Source organism: Rattus norvegicus, chromosome 5 (genome assembly GCF_021556685.1).
Source record: "Rattus norvegicus strain SHRSP/BbbUtx chromosome 5, alternate assembly SHRSP_T2T, whole genome shotgun sequence".
Lineage (NCBI taxonomy): Eukaryota > Metazoa > Chordata > Mammalia > Rodentia > Muridae > Rattus > Rattus norvegicus.
In genome coordinates, this window is record NC_141538.1 from 170,733,503 (window position 1) to 170,756,649 (window position 23,147).

The 23,147-nt window shown below is 51.6% G+C and overlaps 1 protein-coding gene across 3 annotated transcripts in view; it reads right to left on the reverse strand.

Annotated features, from left to right (window-relative positions):
* Tp73 (tumor protein p73) overlaps nt 1–23,147 on the reverse strand; it is an 82,240-nt gene that overhangs the window by 46,926 nt on the left and 12,167 nt on the right. The window contains exon 1 of one of the 3 annotated variants that reach the window (NM_001108696.1): nt 12,696–12,814. The exons of the other annotated variants lie outside the window; for them this stretch is intronic. Coding sequence (NP_001102166.1) covers nt 12,696–12,811 — 116 coding nt within the window. The 5' untranslated portion in view covers nt 12,812–12,814. Of the gene's footprint in view, nt 1–12,695; nt 12,815–23,147 lie in introns of those variants that run through there. 3 annotated transcript variants of the gene reach the window in all.

Here is a 23,147-nt window from a genome sequence, read left to right on the forward strand (position 1 = left end):
TCCAGGAGTCCCACCTCCTGCCTTCCTCAGTACCAGGAGAGCCAAGTGGAAGGAGCTGCCTACGATGGTGCGAGGAGACCCCAGCGTTAAGTCCTCCCACCCACACTGCCCCCTCTTCCCGAGTCCCTTCCTCTTCTCTGCCTCACTCTCTTCTCTTCCTCCCTACCATCCCCCACCCCCACCCCACCCCCAAGCAGCCCGTCCTCTGGTCCAGGAAGTGAGACTGAGGCAAGCTGGGTTTTAGAGATGCCATTCCTGGATTCTGCCGCCAGAAAACCGGTAACAAGGGCATGCGCCCAAACACTGCACGGATGCTGTTGGGAGAGTGAATTTAGTCTCCATGGTCTTGGATCAGTTTTTTGCAAGAATGAGCCATGACTGACACCACCGTGTCCTGAGCCTACAGGGATGGCCAGAGTTAGGTCAAGCCAGGTGTTGGTTTGGTGCCAGAGGAAGTCTGTGCCTTGTCGCCTGGACTTCGAGACAGCTCAGACTTCATCAGTTCCTCTTAATAAGAGCGTGTGTGGGGCGCCCCCTGCTGGAGCCAGGCCTGTATCGCAAACACGAGCAGGGTACCGTGGGACTCAGGACCCCAGGGATCTCACCCTGCAGGGTCTAAGGACAAGGTCCTAGGACTGTTGCCTGGGAGTCGCCCCAATCAATCACCTCTGGATGGTCTCTCAAAGGAGATAAAGGGGAGCAGAGTCACTTTGTCCCCAGTTAGTACCTCAGCCTCTTTCCCCACAATTTCCCACACGGAGGCTCCGCCCACTCACAGCCACCCTGGAGGAGGGGGCAGGGTAAGGGCACTCTGGCAGAGTAAGTTTCATCCTTGTGGGAGGGTGGGGCAGGGAAACCCCAGCCCACCTGCCCACAGCTGAGGAGCAGCTCCCTGGGGCAGCCTCCTAAGCCCTAGGAACCAGCTCTGCCCAGCCCCGCGCTGCCAAGCAGGCAGGTCCAGACTTGCCCAGGGCTGGCAGGGCAGATCCGTCGCTTTTGTCTGACCCCAGGCAGGCATCTGCTCATAGCGGTTTGTGGCACACATCTAGAGATGGCACGTGCCAGGCCACGGGTGCTCAGAGAAGTGCCACAAGCTAGGGTGGCCCGTCATAGGGGTCAGTCAGCAAGGGATGTTGACACAGAACAAGTATCCTGTACATGTCACAGTCCCTCACTCAGAAGACAGGCTCAGAGGCCTTAAGTGCCTTGACCAAGGCCACATCAGTATAAGCCCAGGAATTAACAGATAATTTATGCTCTTCTCCAGCAATAAGGATCCACTTTCCCCACCTCCCATTCGTCACAATAATGAAGATTTGGACAAGCCATTGGCCAACCAGCATGGGCAGGCAGAGTGGGATGGCCATCTTAGAAGTCCTGTCCCAGGGGCCACTTGGTCCCTTTCTCCCTTTTACACAGACTATGCCAAACTCTGTAAGGGCAAGGACATGGCTCATGTCACATAGTGGACAGACCCCCAGGTCCCTTTCACAGTGACATTATTCACTTTCACCAGACGGGGTGGGGGTGGGGGACTGGGAATTCGTCAGAAGAGGAGCTGCCAGACACGATATGACCCAGATGTGTTAGGTGGCATTTTGACCGTGACCAGGAACAAACTGCTGATTCAAAACAGCACAATAGAGACACATTGCGAAAACCGGGCTGAACTACCTAGTGCCCAAGCAACAGGTACGGAACAGAACTCCAAAGGGAGTTGAAGGCAGGTTGGGGATGCCAGCCTGGCATGGTACAGCAGCAAGCCAGGGCTCACAGGGCCCGGGTTTCTTCTGGGGATTAAATAGGCTGGGATGGAATAAACTGTGCTGTGCGGCAAGGTAAACTCGGAGGTCGGTCGCTGCACTTCAAGCTTTGTTTGGAAGCCAGCAGTGGTGTAGACTTGCAATCCCAGCCGTCGTGGGGCTGAGTCAGGAGCATCGGCTCAAGATCAGCCTGAACTAGGTGAGACCTCGCCTCCAAAAACAACAGTAATAATACTTTTAAAATAAAACGCTAATTATATGTTAGGAGAATTTCAGGGCATTCCTTACATTTTTTACCTAATTGCATTGATGATTGGTTGATTGATGATTGATGGTGTGGTGTGTGTGTGTGTATACCATGGTATGAGTGTGGAGATCAGAGGACAGTTGTGAGGAGTGGATTCTCTCCTTCCACGACATGGGGTTCAGGCATCCAACTCAGGTCATCGGGCTCAGCAGCAAGCACCCTTACCCACACTGAGCCATTTCCCTGGCCCATACTTTTTTTTTAATTAAAAAGTGTGTGTGGGGGGGGGGGCTGGGGATTTAGCTCAGTGGTAGAGCGCTTACCTAGGAAGCGCAAGGCCCTGGGTTCGGTCCCCAGCTCCGAAAAAAAAAAGAACCAAAAAAAAAAGTGTGTATTTGAGAGAGAGAGAGAGAGAGAGAGAGAGAGAGAGAGAGAGAGAGAGAGAGGGAGAGGGAGAGGGAGAGGGAGAGGGAGAGGGAGAGGGAGAGGGAGAGGGAGAGAGAGAGAGAGAGAGAGAGAGAGAGAGAGAGAGCGCTCTGTGGCAGCCCCTGGAATGGATGGCAGTCCTGCTGTGATCACACTGCCTGAGATGGTCTCCCAAGTTCCCTTGCCACCACTGATGTTCTCAGGGTGGGAAGGGACACTTTGAGACTCCCTGTCAGGTTGAGGACTCCAAGCACACGCTCCTCAAAGGTCCCATCATAGATGTGGCCTAGGAAGATAGCCGCAAGAGCTTTGGCTTAGACTGGAGTCTGGGTGTCACAGTACAGGATGTTCCAGGAGCACCCTGCTGGTAATTCCACCTGTGTTGACACCCATGATGGCTTGCCACCCCAATGCCAGGCCTATCTGAAGATGGCCAGTCGACTGAGGAAGCAAGGGAGGATATGGGTCCTTCTCTCTTCATGCCTTGTGTCAGCTCAAGCAAAAGGAGATGACGGGGACCACACTGAAAAACTGGCAGGTGCCCAGTGCCTGGAAATGGAGTGGGAGGCAGGGAGGGGCTATTTGCAGGCACCAGACTCACAGGAGCTCAGCAGATTTTGCAGCTCTGCCCCAAGACCCCTTGCCGAGTCTTTTGCTTCCCATACCTTCTGCCTAACAGGTCCTCCTGCATCCACACAAGGAAGGAGCATCCAACCAAACCTCCCATGCTTAAGATTGAACCCCGACGTGCTTGCCATGGACACGGGCCCTGCTCACCCTCCTATCCTGCCCCTCCCTGGTTGCTATGGTCCTGACAAACTCAATGGGGTGCACACGGGCCACTGGCTAGTATTTGGCTCTGTCCTTCTGTCCCTTCAACTGGGACATGCCTTCTTGCCCTTGTCCTCGAATGGTCTTTCCCGGCATCTAGCTCTGAACTCAGAGAGCACCACACCCTCAGGGAGGCCACCTCTACCACCCAGACGTGTCACCCTTTCCTCTTTTTCTACAAAATTTCCACACCCAGGAATCCAGCCTTACTATATTACAAAGTTATAGCTCCTCTCTTCAGAGAGACAGAGAGGGAAAGAGAGAAGGAGGGAGGGAGAGACAAAGAGAGAGAGAGAGAGAGAGAGAGAGAGAGAGAGAGAGAGAGAGAGAGAGATGAAGAACCAGAGTCAGGGGCAGAGACCAGATAGTTGGATAGATAGATAGACAGACAGATAGATGATAGAGAGACAGACATACGATAGATAGAGGCAGGGGCGCAGAGGCAAGATAGATGAATGAATAGATAGATAGATAGATAGATAGATAGATGATATATAGATGTAGATAGATGATAAATGTGGGATGATGTCACACGTGAGGCAGGTACAAGATAGAACGAGGCCTGTCATTGGACGAGAAGGAAGGATGGGTGGGGGAAAAGTTTGAGGGAAGGGGAGGAGACTGGAACGGAAAGGAGCAAGGGACAGGAGGGACAGAGAGAAGCCACAGGGGAGAGAACATGGAAGCTGACGTTAAGATTCCACTCTGTGTATTTACAGGTTGTTATGAATGTTCTTAAGGGATGGTTGTGTACAGGGTTTTTATGTTTAGGTGGGCAGTTATATCTTATCAACTGGATCAGAGGTCATTGTGTTGTGTGTTCTTTCATGCGGAGAATTGAATTTGGGAGAGTTTTGTGGGACGCCACGGAGTTGGGATGTGTGTTTCTGGCATGGAAACCTGCCTTGGGAACTAGATAGGTAGAGAGATTGCTGCCAGCTCAGAGAGAGGCCTTCAGCAGAGTGATATGGGATGGAGCAGAATAATTGTACAACGATAGATAGATAGATAGATAGATAGATAGATAGATAGATAGATAGATGTTAGATAAATGATAGATAGATGATAGACTGATAGATGATAGATAGATAACAGATAGATAGATAGATGTTAGATAAATGATAGATAGATAACAGATAGACTAATAGATGATAGGTAGATAACAGATAGATAGATAGATAGATAGATAGATAGATAGATAGATAGATAGATAGAGTGATGGTTTGCATATGCTTGGCCAGGGAGTGGCACTATTAGGAGGTGTGGTCTTGGAGGAAGTATGTCACTGTGGAGGTGGGCTTGGAGACCCTCCTAGCTGCCTGGGGGTGCTCAGTCTGTTCCTGGCTTCCTTCAGGTGAAGATAATAGAACTCTCAGCTCCTCCTGCACCATGCCTGCCTGGATGCTGCTATGCTGCCATGTTCCCACCTTGATGATAATGGACTGAACCTCTGAACCTGTAAGCCAGCCCCAGTTAAATGTTGCCCTTTATAAAACTTACACTGGGGGTTGGGGATTTAGCTCAGAGGTAGAGCGCTTGCCTAGTGAGCGCAAGGCCCTGGGTTCGGTCCCCAGCTCCGAAAAAAAGAAAAAGAAAAAAAAAAAACTTACACTGGTCATGGTGTCTGTTCACAGCAATAAGACCCTAACTAAGACAGACAGACAGACAGACAGATCGAACACACTCTGAGATATCTGCCCTCTCAGGGTTCGGATTTGGTGAGGGACATCAAGGACTCCTGAGCTCTCTGGAGCTCTCTGGTCAGGACACGCCATTGGTTACTGTTGGTTACCGCCTGATAGAGGGCACCAGCTATACCTTCAAAGCTAACACCACATAGTTCCCATAGTTCTTGTTGTTCACAGCGCCTTCTCACTGACCCTCAGATCCGGCAAAGCCTGCTTCCTGCCACGGCCAGTTTTGGCTTCTGCATTTCCCCGTGCTCCTGCCTGCTAAGGTGGTGCTCCCTGCTCAGCCAGGTCTGCCTTTTCTTCTCCTCAACCCAACCCAGAGGGCAGTGCTGGCTTCTGCTGCCACCACTAGGAGTGTTTGCTGCTGGCCACTGCAGGAGCCAATCAAAGGGGGCCCTGGACTCAGGTATGTGTGACCTCAGGGTGAGAGGGTCATCAGAAACTGCACTTCAGTAAATCAATTCTAGAACTCTAGGTCCTCTTCAATGAATCTACATCCCTCAATACAGATGCATGGGAAGGTCAGAGGTCCACATTGTGTCTTCCTCTAGCTCTCTCCACCCTACTTTTTCTTCACTTGTGTGTGTGTGTGTGTGTGTGTGTGTGTGTGTGTGATGTGATATTTACCAGTATGTATGTATGTTTGTATACCACAAGTGTGCTCCTTGTGGCCTCCTGCAGAGAGGCCAGAAAAGGCTAGGTCCCCTGAGACTACAGTTATGGATGGTTATGAGTCATAAATGGGCCCTGGGAATCAAACCTGAGTTCTCTGGAAGAGCAGCCAGTGCTCTTAACTGCTGGGTCATCTCTCCAGGCCCTCCACCTTGTTTTTTTGAGGTAGAGTTGCCTGCTGAACCTGGAACTCACAGATTCAACCGGACTGGATGGTCAGCAGGCTCCCACAGTTCTCCTGTCTCTGTGTCTGCATGACAAATACTTTACCACCTGAGCCCTCTCCATAGGGCACACGTGCCTTAGCTGAGAGATGTGTTCGCCAGAAGAACGAGACCTGGGCACCACAGGAACAGATTACGTACGCATGGAAAGTCACTAGAAACATCAAGTCGTGATGGCAAAGAGGCCAGTTTTGAGAAACTGTCAGAGGTTATGAACAAAATCAGTGTTGGGAAGCACAGATGTAAAAAAAAAAAAAAACTACATCGTGCATGTGTGCATGCGTGTGCGTGCAGGTGCACACCTCAGAGGTCACAGGGCAGCTTCCGGGAATCAGTCAGTTTTCCCCTCCCACTCTGTAAGTCCCAGGGATCAAACTTGAGTTTTCAGAACTGGTAGCAAGCCTCTTCACCCACTGAGCCATCTCACTGGCCCTGGGATTGTATATTTTTTTAATGAAGACTTGAGGTTTTCTAGAGAGAACACACGTCCACTGTGGCGGGGAGAGGCACTGAAGGTCCAGGATCGGCAGAGGGAGGCTTTGGGGAGAAATACCAAGGAGGCCTGGTCCACTGTGTCAGAAGCTCTGACAGCAGCCAGGCTGTGGGCACGGCTGGGATATGGGCTGCCTCTGGCCCTGCCCTAGCCTTGCCTCCACCTCCATCAAAGACTCAGATGAGCTCCTCCCTTTGCTGAGCTGGATCTCTTCCAGGCCTGGCAGTGCCTACACCATGAAGCAGGACCACAGCAAGCTACCAAAGACACTCTGTGCCAAACTCAGACCTGCTGTGCCCCAAGGGGTCCCAACAAGTGTGTGGGTCGGTGGGGGGCGGGTACATCAGTCAGGCCTGTGGTGCCAGGATACACAGAAGAGAGTAAGGCTGTAAGTAGGAAGCAACACTCATGGATGGTGGATGCTCACGGAGCCAAGGACAGGCCTCCCCACTGTGCTCCGGCAGCTCCGACTGAACTTGTGCCCCGTGGACATTTACATCTGCTGGAAACAGTTCCACCACTCACGACTGCGTGGTGGAAGACCTCCCTGACCTCCACAGAGACAGCCCAGAGATGCTAACTAGATTCCCAGCAGCGGCCTAGCTGGGCTCCCTCCCCCCAGCCAGTTCAGAGATGAGTAAACTATGTTTGAGACCCAAGGGACTTGCCCGAATAATTCGGAATTTCAGCTAGGGCTCAGCTGAATCAGGTTTCGCCTCTGGCCCCTGAGAAGTCTCTGATTCTCCCATTACCTCACCCTGCCCACGAGCACCGTTTCAATGTCCTAGCAAGAACTACTACTCTCAGAACCTCCAGCCTGGGCCCAGCTCAGGGATCTCCCAAACATCCCCGTCACCATGGCCTTGATACACCATGGCCTTGATACACGCGACTTCTGTGTTTGGCTCTCCCAGCTCCCCTCTCCCGTCACTGTCCTTAAAAGCCAGAGGCGGTGGCGGATCCTCAAGAAAGCCTTTGTCTTAGCCAGCTCTGAGTCTGAGCCTTCCTTCCCCAAACCCTGTCACCTGACTGGAGGTAGGGACGCAGATGTCACTTGGCCATAGAGAACACCTCGGTCACGTAAGGCGGGGGCCTCCTTTCTCGCTACCCCCACTCCCCACCCCCTCTTATCCCTGCTTAGCCCCAGCCTCACAACCACCTATGATATACTAGATGCCCAGAACCATCCTGTGCCTGACTGGAAGGGGTACCCCACCCATGGGGGTGCACTGCTTTCTAGGAGCCCGATACCCACCCTTCTTAATGGAAACTAAAGCAAGGCTGTCCACATGTAGCCCAGACACGGGAGAGGCAGGACCTTCAGCAGCATGACACTGGGCCTCCTGGCTACGGCAGGGGCCTTCTTCAGGTCAGCAGGGAAATCCCCAGAAACTCTCCCAGCCTGGTATGACTACATGACCTCGAGGATACTGTGGTTTGTCTCCGCCCCCATCCCAGCTAGTAGTTTGTTCCAGTGGACAGGAGAATTGAAGTCAGAAGTCCCTGTGGTGACCACAGGAGGGGCCCTCTGGGCCCATTTCAATCACTGTGTGACTTTTCCTCCAGGGGACACAGGAGATCCTCATGTGGGCAGAGGGCCGGTGTCAGGCTCAGGGACATGGCCAGGGAGCTTTTTTTTTTCCCTGAAATGGCATTATTTCTGGGCAGTGTCACAGACACAAGACTCAGAACATCAAGAACCTGGCCACCTAGGGGCCTTGATCCCAGAAGCCTGTTTCCCTAGAGCCGCCTCCAGAAGAGGAGGCTGTGCAGAGACTGGGGTCCCACCTGATACAGACAGAAGTACCTCCCTCCTCAAGGCTGGTACAGCAACCATCTTGGTCCTGACCCACCTGAAAACTGGCTGAACCCCTGCCCTTACTCACCTCACAAGAGAATCCCAACCTTTAGCTGGGCACTTTGGCCCCTGGCCAGGTGAGGGAGGCCCTGGATGTCCAGATAGCAACTGTCGCCTCTCCCCAAGCTGGAGGAGCCAAGCAGTGGTGAAGGAAGATAAATTTAGCTGCCCCGTGTGGGGCAGGGTGTGCTATGTGAAGCATTAGGCAGCTGCCTTCTCTTGCCTGGGCTCAGGCCGTCAGCCAGGGAATGGAAACCGGGCTAGAGGAAGACTAGCCCTCATCCCTCAGGTCACCCAGCATTCCCTGCACTTCTTGAAGGAGACAATAGTTGGCCAAACTTCCCATCCATGCTAAGTCACCTGGCACCACGTGGGAACTCAGACAAGACCAAACAAAATGAACGCTGCAGCGTGCTGACCCCCGCACCCCCACCCGAGCAGCACGAACTCCTCGACGTACAGAGTGAGTGAATAGTGAATCCTGAATCCTATTTGCTCATGCGAGGCACACAATTGTCTATCTACTCTTCCCTCCCCGGAGGTGACAGTATTTCCAGGATACACTCTCACCTTCCCAGGGAAGCCCAAACCCTCATTTCCAAGGGCCTGCCCATGTTCAGACATCCAAGGGTGCCCCTACCCACGTGTGGGACACATGGCGTCTAGCCCATCATTTCCTACCCTGGCCTTCAGCCTTGCTAGGTGCATAAGCTGGGGCCCTTCCTACGCTGGCCACACAACCCTCTGCCACTCTCCAGCTGTGCAAACCTGGGCAGGTGACATGGCCCTCTGAGCCTCTGTGCCTTCCTCGGTAAAGGGGTAACTGTGGCTTGTCATGCCCATCCCGGTGGAATGACGTAATCGGATGAGCACGGAGCGACAGAATCGGGCAGGTCATAGCTCCTTTAGTATCTGGCTCAGAGTGGAAGAGAACAAGTCAGGCTCCCTTTCAAGGGAAAGGCGGGGGTGAGAAACCACATCTGTGAGTGGAGACTGACGCGTGTAACGTACGTACCTCGTACGTACATACGTCGTACGTACGTTGATCTGGTCTCTGGCCCATTCATAGCTACTCTGGTCTCGCCCCCTCTTTGAACGTAGTCTCAAGCCTGCTGAGCACGGTCACACTCACAGGGCGTCTCAAAAAGCTAATTGGTTTCTATTGTGTGGAAGAGGGGAGTCAGGGATAACCTGGTTACCTGGAGGCAGAATGAACAATCAGCCTGTGCTGCTGTCAAGGGCTGAGTGCTAGAGAGAAGAACCAGGAAGACCAGGGAGTCTGAACTCCTACCTATGCCTCCATAACTGGAAATAGGGGTCTGGTGAATTTGGAGGGTGAGGGTCGGAGGTATGACAGGGCTGATGAAGTGAGTTCCTCTAAGGGGCCAAGAGCATGAGAGGGGCGATTCAAAGGAGCTTGACCCACTGATACAGCTGAGCAGCCCCCTCCTGGCAGTGTGGAGAGAGCTTCCAAGAGAGAGGGGGCAGGAGGAGTGAGTGGCAAGATTGGTTCAAGCCAGCTAGGATAGAACAGAAAGAGGACATCGAGGCCAGGGTGCTGATGGTCAGGAGAGACAGGAGCCTGTAGTCAGGGTGGATGTCTGTCTAGACTCTGTGTACAGGTGGCCAGAACAGGTTGTCATGGCTCCAGCTCTTCCACGTGCAGCCCTACTCCCTGTCAGAGCTGCAGAGTGCAGAGGTTGCAGGTCACAGAGACAGGTCTGGGCGGGGGCAGGTAGAGCAAGTGAGGACCATGTTGGGGACACAGTCAGAAACAGAGCCTAAAGTGTGCACCCCGACCCTCGGATCTCTGGACTGACCAACACCAGGAAGTTCAACAATACATTCAGGGGTCCCCGTCTCTTCCTGTGTGTGGGGTCTGTAGCCTCTCGTCCCTCAAGTAAACTGTCACACCTTCCTCACACGGATGGTCTATAAAAGGCTTTTGGGAGATTCCTGGGCAAGGCTCTTACCAAGGGCCCAACAGTCCTGTGTTTGCAATTCAGCCACCTGTGGGTCCTCACGGCCCAGCTTCCATTTGGTTTTGGATTTGGAAAGGTGGCTTCTTGCAGGCACGACCTGTCCTACTCACCTCTCTGAGGGGCTGCCCACTCCTGGAGAAGGTTCCAGGAGCTCTTTGACCTGGTAGAATTAGATGCCAAACGCATCAGAACCCCTTGTCCTCAGCCCCAGGGGTCGTGAGGAAAGGCTCTATGCTGCCTGATAAAACCCCACCAGTCATCTGAGGACGGGGAACAACTACTGACCTCGCCCTTCGGGGTCTCTGGACAGTCCCCGGCTCCTCAAGTATCCCCATGGCTTCTGCTGCAAGAGCAAAACCCCATGTGTGTTCAGATACAACTCAGAGAACAGACGGACCTAGCCAGTCACTCAGCAAGTGCACAGCACAAAGTCGGCGCCCAGCGAACAGACATCGGAGGCAGAGTTAACCATTGAGTGTGATCAAGTGGCCTTAAAGTTCAGGGAAGGTTGGGCGAACCCAGGAGTGAGCTGTCAGGGGTGAAGACTTACCACTCGCACCCCAGGGGCTGGGTGAGATGGCTCAGAAGCTAAAGGTACCAGCTACCAAGCTCAAGGACGTGGGCTCAGTCTCAGGATAGCCTCGCATGCCTTCATACACATGCATACAAGGAATAAATGCATAGAGAAATTAAAATAATAACTAAAAAAAGCAACTGTATCCTCCTCATTTGAGCTTTGGCCCCTTAGGAGTTCAGATTTGGGGACCCAAGGAAATAGCGCTGGCTTTGGGTGACCCAGCAGGGTCCTGTGTCCTCTTGCTGACCCTGTCAGCATCCACTGTAGGCACAAGAGCCTTGTAGCATAGGGTCTCAGGCTGTGGGGGGTCTCTGGCTATGAGGGTCTCAGGCTATGGGTGTCTCAGGCTATGAGGGTCTCAGGTTATGAGTGTCCTAGTCTATGAGTGTCTCAGGCTATGGGGGTCTCAGGCTATGAGGGTCTCAGGCTAGAGGTGTCTCAAGTTATAAGGGTCTCAGGCTATGAAGGTCTCAAGCTATGAGGGTGTCAGGCTATAGGGGTCTTCTAGCATAGGGTCTCAGGCTATGGAGGTCTTGTAGCATAGGACCTCAGGCTATGAGGGTTTCAGGCTATGAAGGTCTCATAGCATAGGGTCTCAGGCTATGAGGGTCCAGGCTATGGGTGTCTTGGGCTATGAGTGTCTCAGGCTATGGGTTTCTCAGGCTATGAGGGTCTCAGGTTATAAGGGTCTCAGGCTATGTTGGTCTCAGGCTATTGAAGTCTCATAGCATAGGGTCTCAGGTAACAAGGTCTCAGGCTAGAGGAGTCTCAGGTTATGAGGGTCTCAGGTTATGAGTGTCTCAGGCTATGAGGGCCTCATGCATATGGTGCATGCTAACAGGGCCAGCAGTGGAAGTAACCAATCAAATAGAAGAGATCTGGATGAATGCACACAATGTGTACAGAGTACACAGTGAATTCTAAGCTAGCTGGGGCTACACAGTGAGACACTGACTTTAATACTGGGGGTAGACATCTGTCTTTCAGGCACTACTCCAGCCATTTGGGCTCCAGGGCCACCACTAGGTTCTGTAGAGAACATGGTGGTAAACCACAAAAAGCCATGACTCATACACTCCCAATACTCTGCTTCTCAATCCGCATGTGCACACTGGCCCACAACGCACCACACAACTGAGGTGTTCACATGTATGCACACACATGCACAGTCACGTGTTTCCTCATGCACATTTTTATGCAGGATTCTCTCTAGATTTCATCCTGGTAGGACCCTGTAGAGTCTGCCAGTCCTAGAACATCCAGCCCTGCTCACAGGACAGCAGACCAAGTGGACAGGAGCAGGGCCTGCTGAGGCCCCATCTCCACACTTAGGCCAGCATGTAGACATGTTGAGGATCAGCCGTGTGAGGATTAGGAAGCCTGGCACAGGCTGAGACTGAAAGAGGCTCTGAGTCTAAGTAGCAGAGAGGGAGTTAGGAAGAAGCCAGTGAGTTCTGGGCAGTTGCAGCACCCTGCAGGACTAACCGTGGCCTTGGAGGGTCCAGGGAGCTGTTTGGTATCTCTTGGGCATGGGATAAAGAGAGATTCAGGTGGTACAAAGGAATGAAGGCTGAGGAGAAGCTAGAACCACTTCTGGGGGATGTCGGAATCCCCTCTGTCTCCATCCCGAGCTGCCATAGCACAGGGGCCCAGAGAGACCCTGCGGATGACTCAGTACAGACGACTTTCCAAAGTGCCATATCGTGGTGCCTTGTGCCACAGAACCACAGACAGTGCCTCTTCAGACTCCCTTGGCCACCAGCTTGCCTGTGCCACAGGCCTGCTTACATAGTGCCTTACTTCTGGGCTACCAGGTGAGTTGGTGGGGAGGGGCTTCCCTATCCTGCTGGAACCTTGAGGCCGTTGCCCTGTGCGGGAAGGAGGTCAGCAAGAGAACCCTGATTTCAGATCTGCTTAGAGCCCCTGCCTACCTTGGCTGAACCTGGGCCCTGGATGGGTCCGTAGACTTGGGCAGAGGTGCTGGAGGTCCTGTGGCTTGCAGTGGCAGGGCAGTGGCATAAGCGTCCAGTTGCCTAGGTGATGACATTGGAGTTACGGAAGCTGGGAGGCCTGTGTGGCCAGCTCCAAGCCTGTGGGTGGAGCCTAGCTGGGAGCCCTGGGTCTGGGGATTGGCTACCAGGATTACAGGTACTGTGTTTGATCCTACTCCTGGTGACCCCCAAAGTGGGGGCAGGATCCTACTATTTGGGGAACTTGAGCTGGGGAGGTGAAATCACAGAGGGCAGCCCTTACAATGTTTGCTCCCCCTGTCGATGGTCTCAAGCACATAAACTGGATCAGAGGATGGTATAATGGACCCCTTCACACCTTGGTCCCATCTCTCTCCCTGCTTTTTGTCTTCCCCTGAGCAATTCGGAATAAGTCCTGTGTATCATCATCTCAACACAGGCCTTCATAGGCTGGCTGGCGGTGGCTAAGAACCTGTCTTTTAAATGTTAAGAATCGTGCCTTTGTCCTGTTCATACTGCACCAGACTCCAGTTGCTGTGGACCCAGGGTGATGAGCAGCCGGAGTGCTAAATTCAGAGTTTCTACCCCATATTCTCAACCACTGGTGTGCAGGCTTTGAGGGCACCTGACTACATTCCTGTTGGAATGCACATTATATTGGTAAACCATTTAGGCTTTGCAGAAACAGACTCTGTGAGTGGGGAGGCTCCCTTGACTCCCCAAAACCCTTTGCCTTGGTATAGGCTGGCCCCCATCTCTGTAACAAGAACAGCCCACAGCTAAATGCATCAAAAACATTGCCCTTGCTGGAAGTGTGGTGGTGCAGCCACTTACCCTGACACTCAGGAGGCAGAGGCAGGTAGATCTCTGTGAGTTTGAGTCCAGCCTGGTCTACAGAGTGAGTTCCAGGACAGCTAGGGTTGTATAGTGAGACCCTGTCTCTGGAAGGCAAACCATTTCCAACAGACATTTCTATCGCTCGATTCATGAGATCATCAAATCAGAAGCTCACAACATCCGGTAGAGACATCTGGAGTAGCCTGGCTGGCAGGGCAAAGCCTAACATCATCAAATTTGGGGTTTACAAACATCCAGCGGGAGATTACCTAGGGACACTGAGCCAGCCGGCCGTAATTCCTGAGCTTCCTTCCAGGCCTGAACCTCTGAGCTTCCCGTTCCACGGCAGCCATTTTTAAGATTGAAAAGCAATAATTGTGAGTATATGTGCACGTCGGTGGCTGCTCCCCTTGGAGACTGGAGTGTCAGGTCCCTTGGGACTGGAGTTGCGGGTGGTTTTTTTAGCTGCCCAGTGTGGGTACCAAACTGGTTCCCTTTAGGGAACATCATGCACTCCTAATGGCCCTGCGGCCTCTCCAGTGCCCACGGCTGACATTTTTTTTTTTAGTATCATAGGATTTCCTGCTGACGCTCACACAATGGTGATCTGCTCTGTCAACACTTAGCCATTTCAGGGAGAGAGACCTCATACATCTTACCTTTAGAGAGGCAGGGAAATGGAAGAGCGTAGGTATGAAAACACGTAAGGAAGGGGGGATGTTGAGGGAGGAGAGGCTTGGGTAAAGAGGGAGGGAATGGATCAGGGAGAATTAACTGGAAAAAACCGCTTGGAAAGTAAGATATGTCCAACTGTGCAATGGACAACAGTAGCGTAAAGGGACGGGATTGGGCAAGAAATTGGGGAATTCAACAAGTGTTTCTCCTCATCTCTCTCAAAGGGGGCCAACGTTGAAGGTCTGCTTTCACCGTGCACCGGGCTCGATGATGGTGTCCAGGTGCGGACTTTAAAGATGTCCCCCGTGTATTTCCATGGAAAGTGGAGAGAGCTTGGGAGTGAACACACACACGGAAGTGCTCATGAGGGCAAAGCTGCCATCATTGCGGCATCAGGCGTGTGCCTCTTCTTACACAGGACAGGGTGGGCATGGGGGAGACAGAGCTAAATGGGTTCAAATGAATGTGTGAGAGTATGGGTCCCCTCCCCCATTCCACAGAGGCTGCTGGAGAGACTGGCCTCCATTCCTCTCAGCTACTCCAAGCACCCCGTCCTCCCATCTTAGATATACCTTTGTAATTACTGCTCGTGGCAGAACTGGGTTGCCAGATTAATCATGCAGGACGATGGGGGTTGTCCCAGCCCTGAAGCAGGAGGAAGAGCTCCCGGCGGTAGAATGTGGTTGCCTTAGGGAGTAGGTTTGCCCAACTAGCTCAGCCCTTATGAGCTTCCAATAGAGATGTCCGCATCATTCTTAAGTGGCAACGGCCAGGGCCCCCAAAGCCCTAGGGTCAATATTTACTCATTTCTGAGACAGAAAGACTGCCTTTGTCGTAGCCCCAGCTCCTGCTCAGAAAAACAGAGGACACCACTCCCAGAGGTCAGAGGCTGTGCTGGCTGACAGCCAAGGCCAGGGAGGTCGGCAGATAGAGGCCGAGTTAAAACTCCCTGCCCTTCCAACCTGCTCGATATTGACAGAGCACCCATCCTTGGTCTCATCTGACTCTTCGGTCTGGTCTGTCGGCTCTCTCACCGTCAACTCAGTAAGTTCTGAGAGCACATAAGAGTCACAAAGGGAACGTGAGGGACACCTCACACCCTGGCTGATGCTGCTCACGCTGGCGTGAATTTCAGCGTTCACACCTATTCATAGCGCAACCATTACACTTTCACCGTGAGTAGGGTTACTACCTGTTTTCCAGTGAGGAAGCTGAGGGATTGATTTACGTAACATACAGTTCCTGACTGGAACAATGCCCACTGTACCTGCCCTGACAGAACATTCACCGAGCCTCTCTGAATCGTCTTCTTTCACTCTTTGCAGTGACCCACAGACACCTGACCTGGATCCTAAGCACAATTTGCCTATGACTTTCTATACAGTCGGCTGTGTCCTTTTCTGTCTTCCCAAAGTGGCCTCAGAGAACAGGTGCTTAGGACATCACCGGAAGCCACCCTGCTTACTTGCTGATGGCCCCTCGAGGCACAGATCCAACACAGCCCCTCCTGCCCCACTGCCAGACCCATCCCCATTCACACCTGAACAGCAGGAGCAAAGGGTGTCTTTGTCGCACTGGCTTTTGTGCTCAACACGGAATGTCTTATGCTTTGGTATGCCCTGGGGACCTCCAAGAGGCCTGCACTCTGCAGAATTAAAATCTCAGCTTCAAACTGGTATCACAGAATGGCAAAGGCTGAGTGTATAAAGTTTGAATGGTCTAGCCCCGGATCATGGCCTAGTATACAGCAGGCACTCAATAATGAGTGAGAGATGAATGTTTTTATAGTGGTTTGTGGGTGGGTGGATGGTGGGTGGACAGACTGGATGGATGTAGGAATGGATGGATAGATGGATAGACGGATGGATGGATGGATGAATTGGTGGATGGATAGACAGATGGGAAGATGGATGGATGGACAAACAAATGGATGGGTAGGTGGGATGGGCTTTATGGACATATGGGATGAAGATATGGATGAATTCGTAGATGGAAGGATAGGATAGATAAATGAATGGATGGGGGATGGATGGGAGATGAATGTGTTGGTGGGTAGATGAAGGGGATGGATAAAGGGTCAGGATGGGTAAACAAAGTCTTAAGTGAAATACTATTTCCCCCCAGCTCCACATTCCTGTTCCAAATTTAGAAATTCAGGAAGCTCCTAAACTGAAGGCTCACCCCGTTCAGTAAATCTGGCTGGGGCTGTGGCTATCAGCCCCTCTCCAGAATAATAACATACGGTTCGAGTGCCGCCTGTGCCTATGTTGAACCAGTAGGACTCAGAAACAGGTGCAAACATAATTCTCTTTTGCAGCCTGGGACTCGGTGTGAGTTTTGACTCACATAAGAATCACAAGAACCGAGACGTTGCAGAGCAGTGATTCTATGATAAGGTTCATCCTAAGGATAAACACTTGGCCGTTTTAAAAACATACATGACTCAAATACTACGCTGCCTGTCTAAATTTTTTATGGAAACTATAGGCTCTCCCCCAGCCTAGGTGTCAGCCAAGCTTGGGAGTGAGGCCAGTAGCCCAGAGTTAATCCAGTCTGTAAAGCATCACTGTGGCAGAGGGCGAGACACATCTGGTCTGCGAGGCCATTCAGATGCCCTACAGAAACCTGAGATACCAGGAGAAACAACCATAGACAGGTAGACAGCGCTCACTGGGACACGGGGACACGTTTCCCCTTCAGGGCTTGAAAAGTTCAGCCCACCTCTGCCTGTTCAGAAGCGGGATGCTCCCACCATATTTTTTTTATCACCTTCTGACATAATGGCTTTAAAAGAGAAAGAGAAAGAGAGAGAGAGAGAGAGAGAGAGAGAGAGAGAGAGAGAGAGAGAGATTACATTAGATAGCCCACGCCTAAGTGTGGCTGAAGATTCAAGGAATCCGAAAGCACTAAATAGCGCCAAGAGGAAATCGGAATGAGGGGCTGGAGAGATGGCTCAGTGGTCAGGAGCATGCACATAGGACCACGTACTGTACTTGGGGGTCTCAGTTTCCAGCACCCCATACCACGCAGCTCACAACCGCCTGCGACTACAGGTCCAAGGCTTCTGGCCTTTATGGCATCCCTGCTCACACGCACATACCCATGCGTACATACCTACTTACAATTTAAAAGGAAATTTAAGAACAAGACAAAAAGGCAAGGGCTTTATTACAACTGAGGGAAGAAAGGCGGTTGGCACGCAACGGTTCTGGTCTCTCTAAGAATGACTCAAGGGTCAGATAGCGACAGGACGTACAGAAACGGCCGTGCATCCCAGGTGGTTTTCGTGCGCGAATGACTCAGACGTGTTTTTGCAAACACAGAGGTACATTTTACAATCAAGGGCAGGCCCTGCCTGTAGCTCTCGAACTCTGAGGCTCACATCTTATCAGAGGGAGCTCGGGCTGCCGCTCCTGGAATTACTCTGACTTCAATCTGCCTGTGGCCTTTCTCTCTCTTCTTATCCCAATCTACCACTTTCGCATTAATCCAATTAGCGCCCTGTTTACCGACGCCTCGCGTTTTAATTTGCAGCTTCTTTGTACAAGCTCGGGGATGCTTTTGCAACTTCGTCTCTCCTCCCTCATTACTGCCAAATAATTAGTCCAGGAGGTGTCCCCGATCAAAAATTAAGGGCCCTGGAAGCAAGCTGGAGCATGTCTTATTCTGAAAGCAAAGGTACCAGGAGGCCGTTGTAATTAGGCCTGTTGATGGCGGTTGACCACGGGGAGAGCAAGGATGGTGGTGGCAGGAAGGAGGGGGGCCACAGTGTCTAATCCCAATCTTGCCGATCAGGGACCCGCTGTCTCTAACTCACACTGGCAATCACCAGCAGAGCCTCCTTCTCCATCAGAGCAGGAGCCGAATCTAGTCTGTACGTTGAGGTATGGAGTCCCAGGGACCCCAGAGAATGGAGGTTTGGTGAAAGAGCTGTTTGTTGCTCATGGTCTAGGCGACACAGATGCCAGGAAGTACCCACCGCCACTGGGGAACTCACCTCCTCTTTGGGGCATCTAGCAAGGGCAGCTGTGTGATCTTTGCAAAAGATCTCTACTGTGAGGCCCCCCTCTGCTGCTGGCCGAGACACCATGAAGATCCTACGTGTCCTCTTCCCAACGCTGGCACCTGGGATGCTCTCCTCAATCCCCATAAGGGCCAAGGCTTTCCCTGGACCGGCTGTGCTGAGAGCTACCAGGGCTGTCCTTGAGCAGGGTAGTCTCTACCTGGAAGTCTCACATCAGTGAGTGGGTGAGCATGGAGGTCTCAAAACCCATGCCCACAGGTTTAGCTAAATCCAGAGGAGGGGACGGCTAGGAAGTCATTCCTAAGGTCCGGGATATAGTTCAGAATGGGAGAACGGCGCTTCCTTACGTTCTAGGAAGGACTCACTGAAAGCTGTACACCATGCCTATTGCCCCTACAAGGAGGAACCGTGTGCCTAGCCAGACACCCCTCCAGGGCTGGCAGACTCTGAGCATCAGGTGAGCAATTACAGTCCCTGCCGTCTGCCCCCATGGGAGGGATCTGGCAGCTGCCACTGGGCAGGGACACTGGAACAGCCCATTCTTAGATACGGCAACTCTGAGCGGGCTGAACCTGCCCTCGTTGGTCTCCCACTCAGGTCCTGTCTACTCCAGGCCTTGACCTTGGTTGTCAAGAAGATGCCCAAGGCATCTATCTGTACTGGAGCTGGCTTGTGGGGAGGCTGTGCTAACTTTCCTAGGTCCCTGGTATCCCTGCAAGGTTCCCACACGGGGTCTCGGGTGTGGTCCACGGTGGCTCAGGAAAGATCTCAGGAGGGTTGCAGGAGAGCCTGGTGTGGAGGCAGGTGAGTGACTCATGACTCTTGGGACTGGGCTCAGCACGTGGTGCCGTGGTGCTCCAGAGAGCCGTAGGCAGACTGTGTGTGCTTTCTGCCCCTCACCTCTTCCTCCGGCAGAAGACCGTTGATAAATGAGACTTCGTGAAATTCAAAAGACTTTGTACAGAAAGGAAAACAGCTATTTGAGGGAAAAACAGCCTAGGGTGGGAGGAAGTCATTCCTGGTTGTCAGTATGGCAGAGGATTGACAGCTAGAGCATACAAAGAGGGGCTGGGAAGCATCAGTTCAGCTGTTGTTAACATTGGCTGTGGGCTGGAGAGGTGGCTCAGTGGTTAAGAGCACTGACTGCTCTTCCAGAGGTCCTGAGTTCAAATCCCAGCAGCCACATGGTGGCTCACAAGCATCTGTAATGGGATCTGATGCCCTCTTCTGGTGTGTCTGAAGACAGCCATGGTGTACTCAAGTACATAAAATAAATACATCTTAAAAAAAATTTTTTTAAAGGGAAAAAACAAAAAATATTGGCTGCTCTTCCAGGGGAGCTAGATTCAAGCTGTAGCACCCACACGGTGGCTCACAGCTATTTGTAATTGTTGTTCCGGGACCTAACACTCTTTTTTCTGGCCTCAAAGATGGTGCATAGAAGACATACATGCGGGCAAAAACACCCCTTCCCATACAATAATGTCATATACACAAAGAACTTGAAAAGCAACACGGGGCTACGGAGATGGTTCAGCAGTCAAAAGGACTTAGTGCTGTTGCCCAAGACTGGTTCCATTCCCAGAACCGGGATCGGGTGACTTACAACTGTCTGTATCTGCGGGGATTGGGATTCGCCTATATGTGCAGCTCCAGGGAATTTAACACCTTCCTGGAACCATGTGTCACACAGATGGAAACTTAGGGGCACATGCCTACACGGGCATAAAACTGAAGCGAACAATTGTAAAAACCAAACGCACACAGAAGCAGCCTGGTATTTAAAAATGGGAAGTGAGGAGGCCGCCCTCAAAAGAGGAAGTAGTACGAAGAGCTCATCGATGTATTTAAAAGGTGCGATTTGAGAAATTCAAATCAAAACCACGCTGAGAGTCCGTCTCAGACACCAACCAGGAAACAGTAGTAACCCATGCTGCTGCGGCTATGAACGGAAGGGAGACAGCACAGACTGCCAGAGGCAAGGCAAGCCACTGTCGGAGGGTTTTAGAAAAAGATCTACCGTATGACGGTACCACTCCCCGGACAGCTACCCCAAAGACTCCGAGTCAATACACGGGAGAGCTAACCACTCAGTGTGGCACTAGTCACAAGAGCAGAGGAACAGGCAAGGAAACCACGACAACTATCCATGGTCACACACTTATCCAGCCACAAAGGAGAAGAAGGTTACGTCCTTCTCATGAATGTGGAGACAATGGGATGCGATCTCGTTTCCTGAATTAAGCCGGTCTCAGCAAGGCAAGCACCTGGCATTTGCTCTCATGTTGTGTCCCTAGATTTTTTACATATGTGCGTGAAATCACGTACGCATGCAGGACAAGAAAACAGAAGTGAGTTGTCTAAAGGAATAAAGGGAGCAGAGGGGAAAGAAGCATGCACACTCGCTGTACAACAGCTGCCAGTAGGAAAACACAATATTATATACAATGAAACCTTTAAGAGTGAATTCTCAGCCTGACCCGGAATAGCATGAGAACTTCTGTGTCCTGTTCTCGGGGACAGGATCCCCGAGGGATGTAGACCCCCCCAGTGCAGGATTGACTTCTCCCTGTTCTAACCTTTGTGTTCTAACCATGGTTCAGTTGGGCAGGCTCCCTCTAGCACACATACACATAGGCTTACACGCTCCCATGGGCACACACACACACAGACTTACACAGACACACACAAACACAACACACACACATGTACACACACATGCACACACACAGACACACACAGATACACACAAACACAAAACACACACATATACACATGCACACACACATACACACATGCTCACACACACGCACACAGACACACACACAGATGCACACACAGACACACACAGACATACACAGACACACACAAACACAACACACACACATGTACACACACAGACACATACACAGAGACAACACACACACAGACACACGAAGACAGACACAAACACAACACACACACATACACACATGTACACACACAGACACACACAGATACACACAAACACAAAACACACACATATACACATGCACACACACATGCACACACACAGATGCACACAGACACACACATACATACATACACACACGTACACACACGTACACACCTGCACATACACACACATGCACACATACACATAAACACGCACACATACACACACGTACACACAGTAAATACATAAATACATGCAAGCATATGGTCATACATCAAACACAAAGTGTAAAATCTTTCTTAAAAACTAAAAACTAGGGGTTGGGGATTTAGCTCAGTGGTAGAGCGCTTGCCTAGGAAGTGCAAGGCCCTGGGTTCGGTCCCCAGCTCCGAAAGAAAGAAAACAAAAAACAAAAAAACACTAAAAACTAGTGCTGGATCCGTTGTGAACTCTCCTGTTAAGAATCTGTTTTGTTTTGTTTTGTTTTTTTGGTTTTTTTTTCTTTCTCATTGCTCTCAGTGCAGTACTGGGGTCAAACCCAGGGCTCTGCAACACTAAAGTACAACATCCCCCCCCCACCCCCGCTACCCCCCAGTCTCTTTTCACTTTCCCCTTTGAAACGTGGTCTCACTAAGTCAACCAGGACCGCCTTGAACTCACTTTATAGCTGAACGTTACTTTAAGATTTCAATTCTTGGGGCTGGGGATTTAGCTCAGTGGTAGAGCGCTTACCTAGGAAGCGCAAGGCCCTGGGTTCGGTCCCCAGCTCCAAAAAAAAAAGAACCAAAAAAAAAAAAAAAAGATTTCAATTCTCCTGCCTCAGTCTCCCCAGCCGTTAGGACCACCGCTCAGGCCTGAATCTCTCTGTCTTTTATTAGGGCAACTTCATCACGCTTCGTGCTGAGCCCTCCACGCCTCTCGAGACTGTAGTGACCTCCCAGCCCTCTGCCTCGCCATGTGTAAACCGAGGAAACAGAGCCTACCTCTGCCAAACAAACAAAGCACTGGCCTTTGTGCACAGCTACCGTGAAGAGAAGCATCATGCAAATAACATGGTTGTTACTCATCCTGTGCCCAGCACACCGAGAAAACACAAGTACTTCCTTTGCAGAAGAGGGGATTTTGCTGAGAACCCACAAAAGGGTCTAAAAGACCAGGTGCCACCACCCCTTTGTACCCTTCAGTCTTCCCTGGGCCAGTGCCAGCCAGCCCCATCCTGCACTGGTCACCAGCCCTTTGTACCCTTCAGTCTGCCCTGAGCCAGTGCCAGCCAGCCCCATCCTGTACTGGTTCTTTGGGCAAACTGAATCTGGCACCACATCCCTTTCTTCAGCCACAGTTCTAAGGTCTATGCACAACACATGTGTGCAGGACACTGAGACACGTGATTCCACAGCATTCCTGTTGGACACCCTGAGTGAGCCCAGGTGACCCTGAGACTGCAGAACACAGAGAAGCTGGCCCTGTATAGGAGCAGATGGCACAGCTCTGCAGGGCACATACATCAGGAAAGGCGTCCCAACATCCGTTCCGGACAATCATCAAACCAAAGTCATGTCTGGGGCTGGGTCAGCGACACACTCGCTGTAGGCACGAGGACCTGAGTAGGATTCCCAGGACTCGTGTTTTAAGTGGGGTGTGAGGGGTCATTAGGATCGACTCAGCAGGCATTGGTAGCCAAGCCTGGAATGTCGAGTTTGAAACCCAGATCCCACTCGGCAGAAGGAGAGACCCAACTCGGTAAAACTGCACGTTGACCATCATGGGCATGCTGTGGCGTGTGTAAAATATAATAAATGCACTAAAATTTGAGGGGAACATTGGCACCGTTAAAAACAAAAACAGGCATGATAGTACGGTCTTGTCATCACAGTGCTTTGAAGGTGGACATGGGGAAATGGAAGCCCAATGGAGAAATTCAGTGAGAGGCTCTATCTCAAAA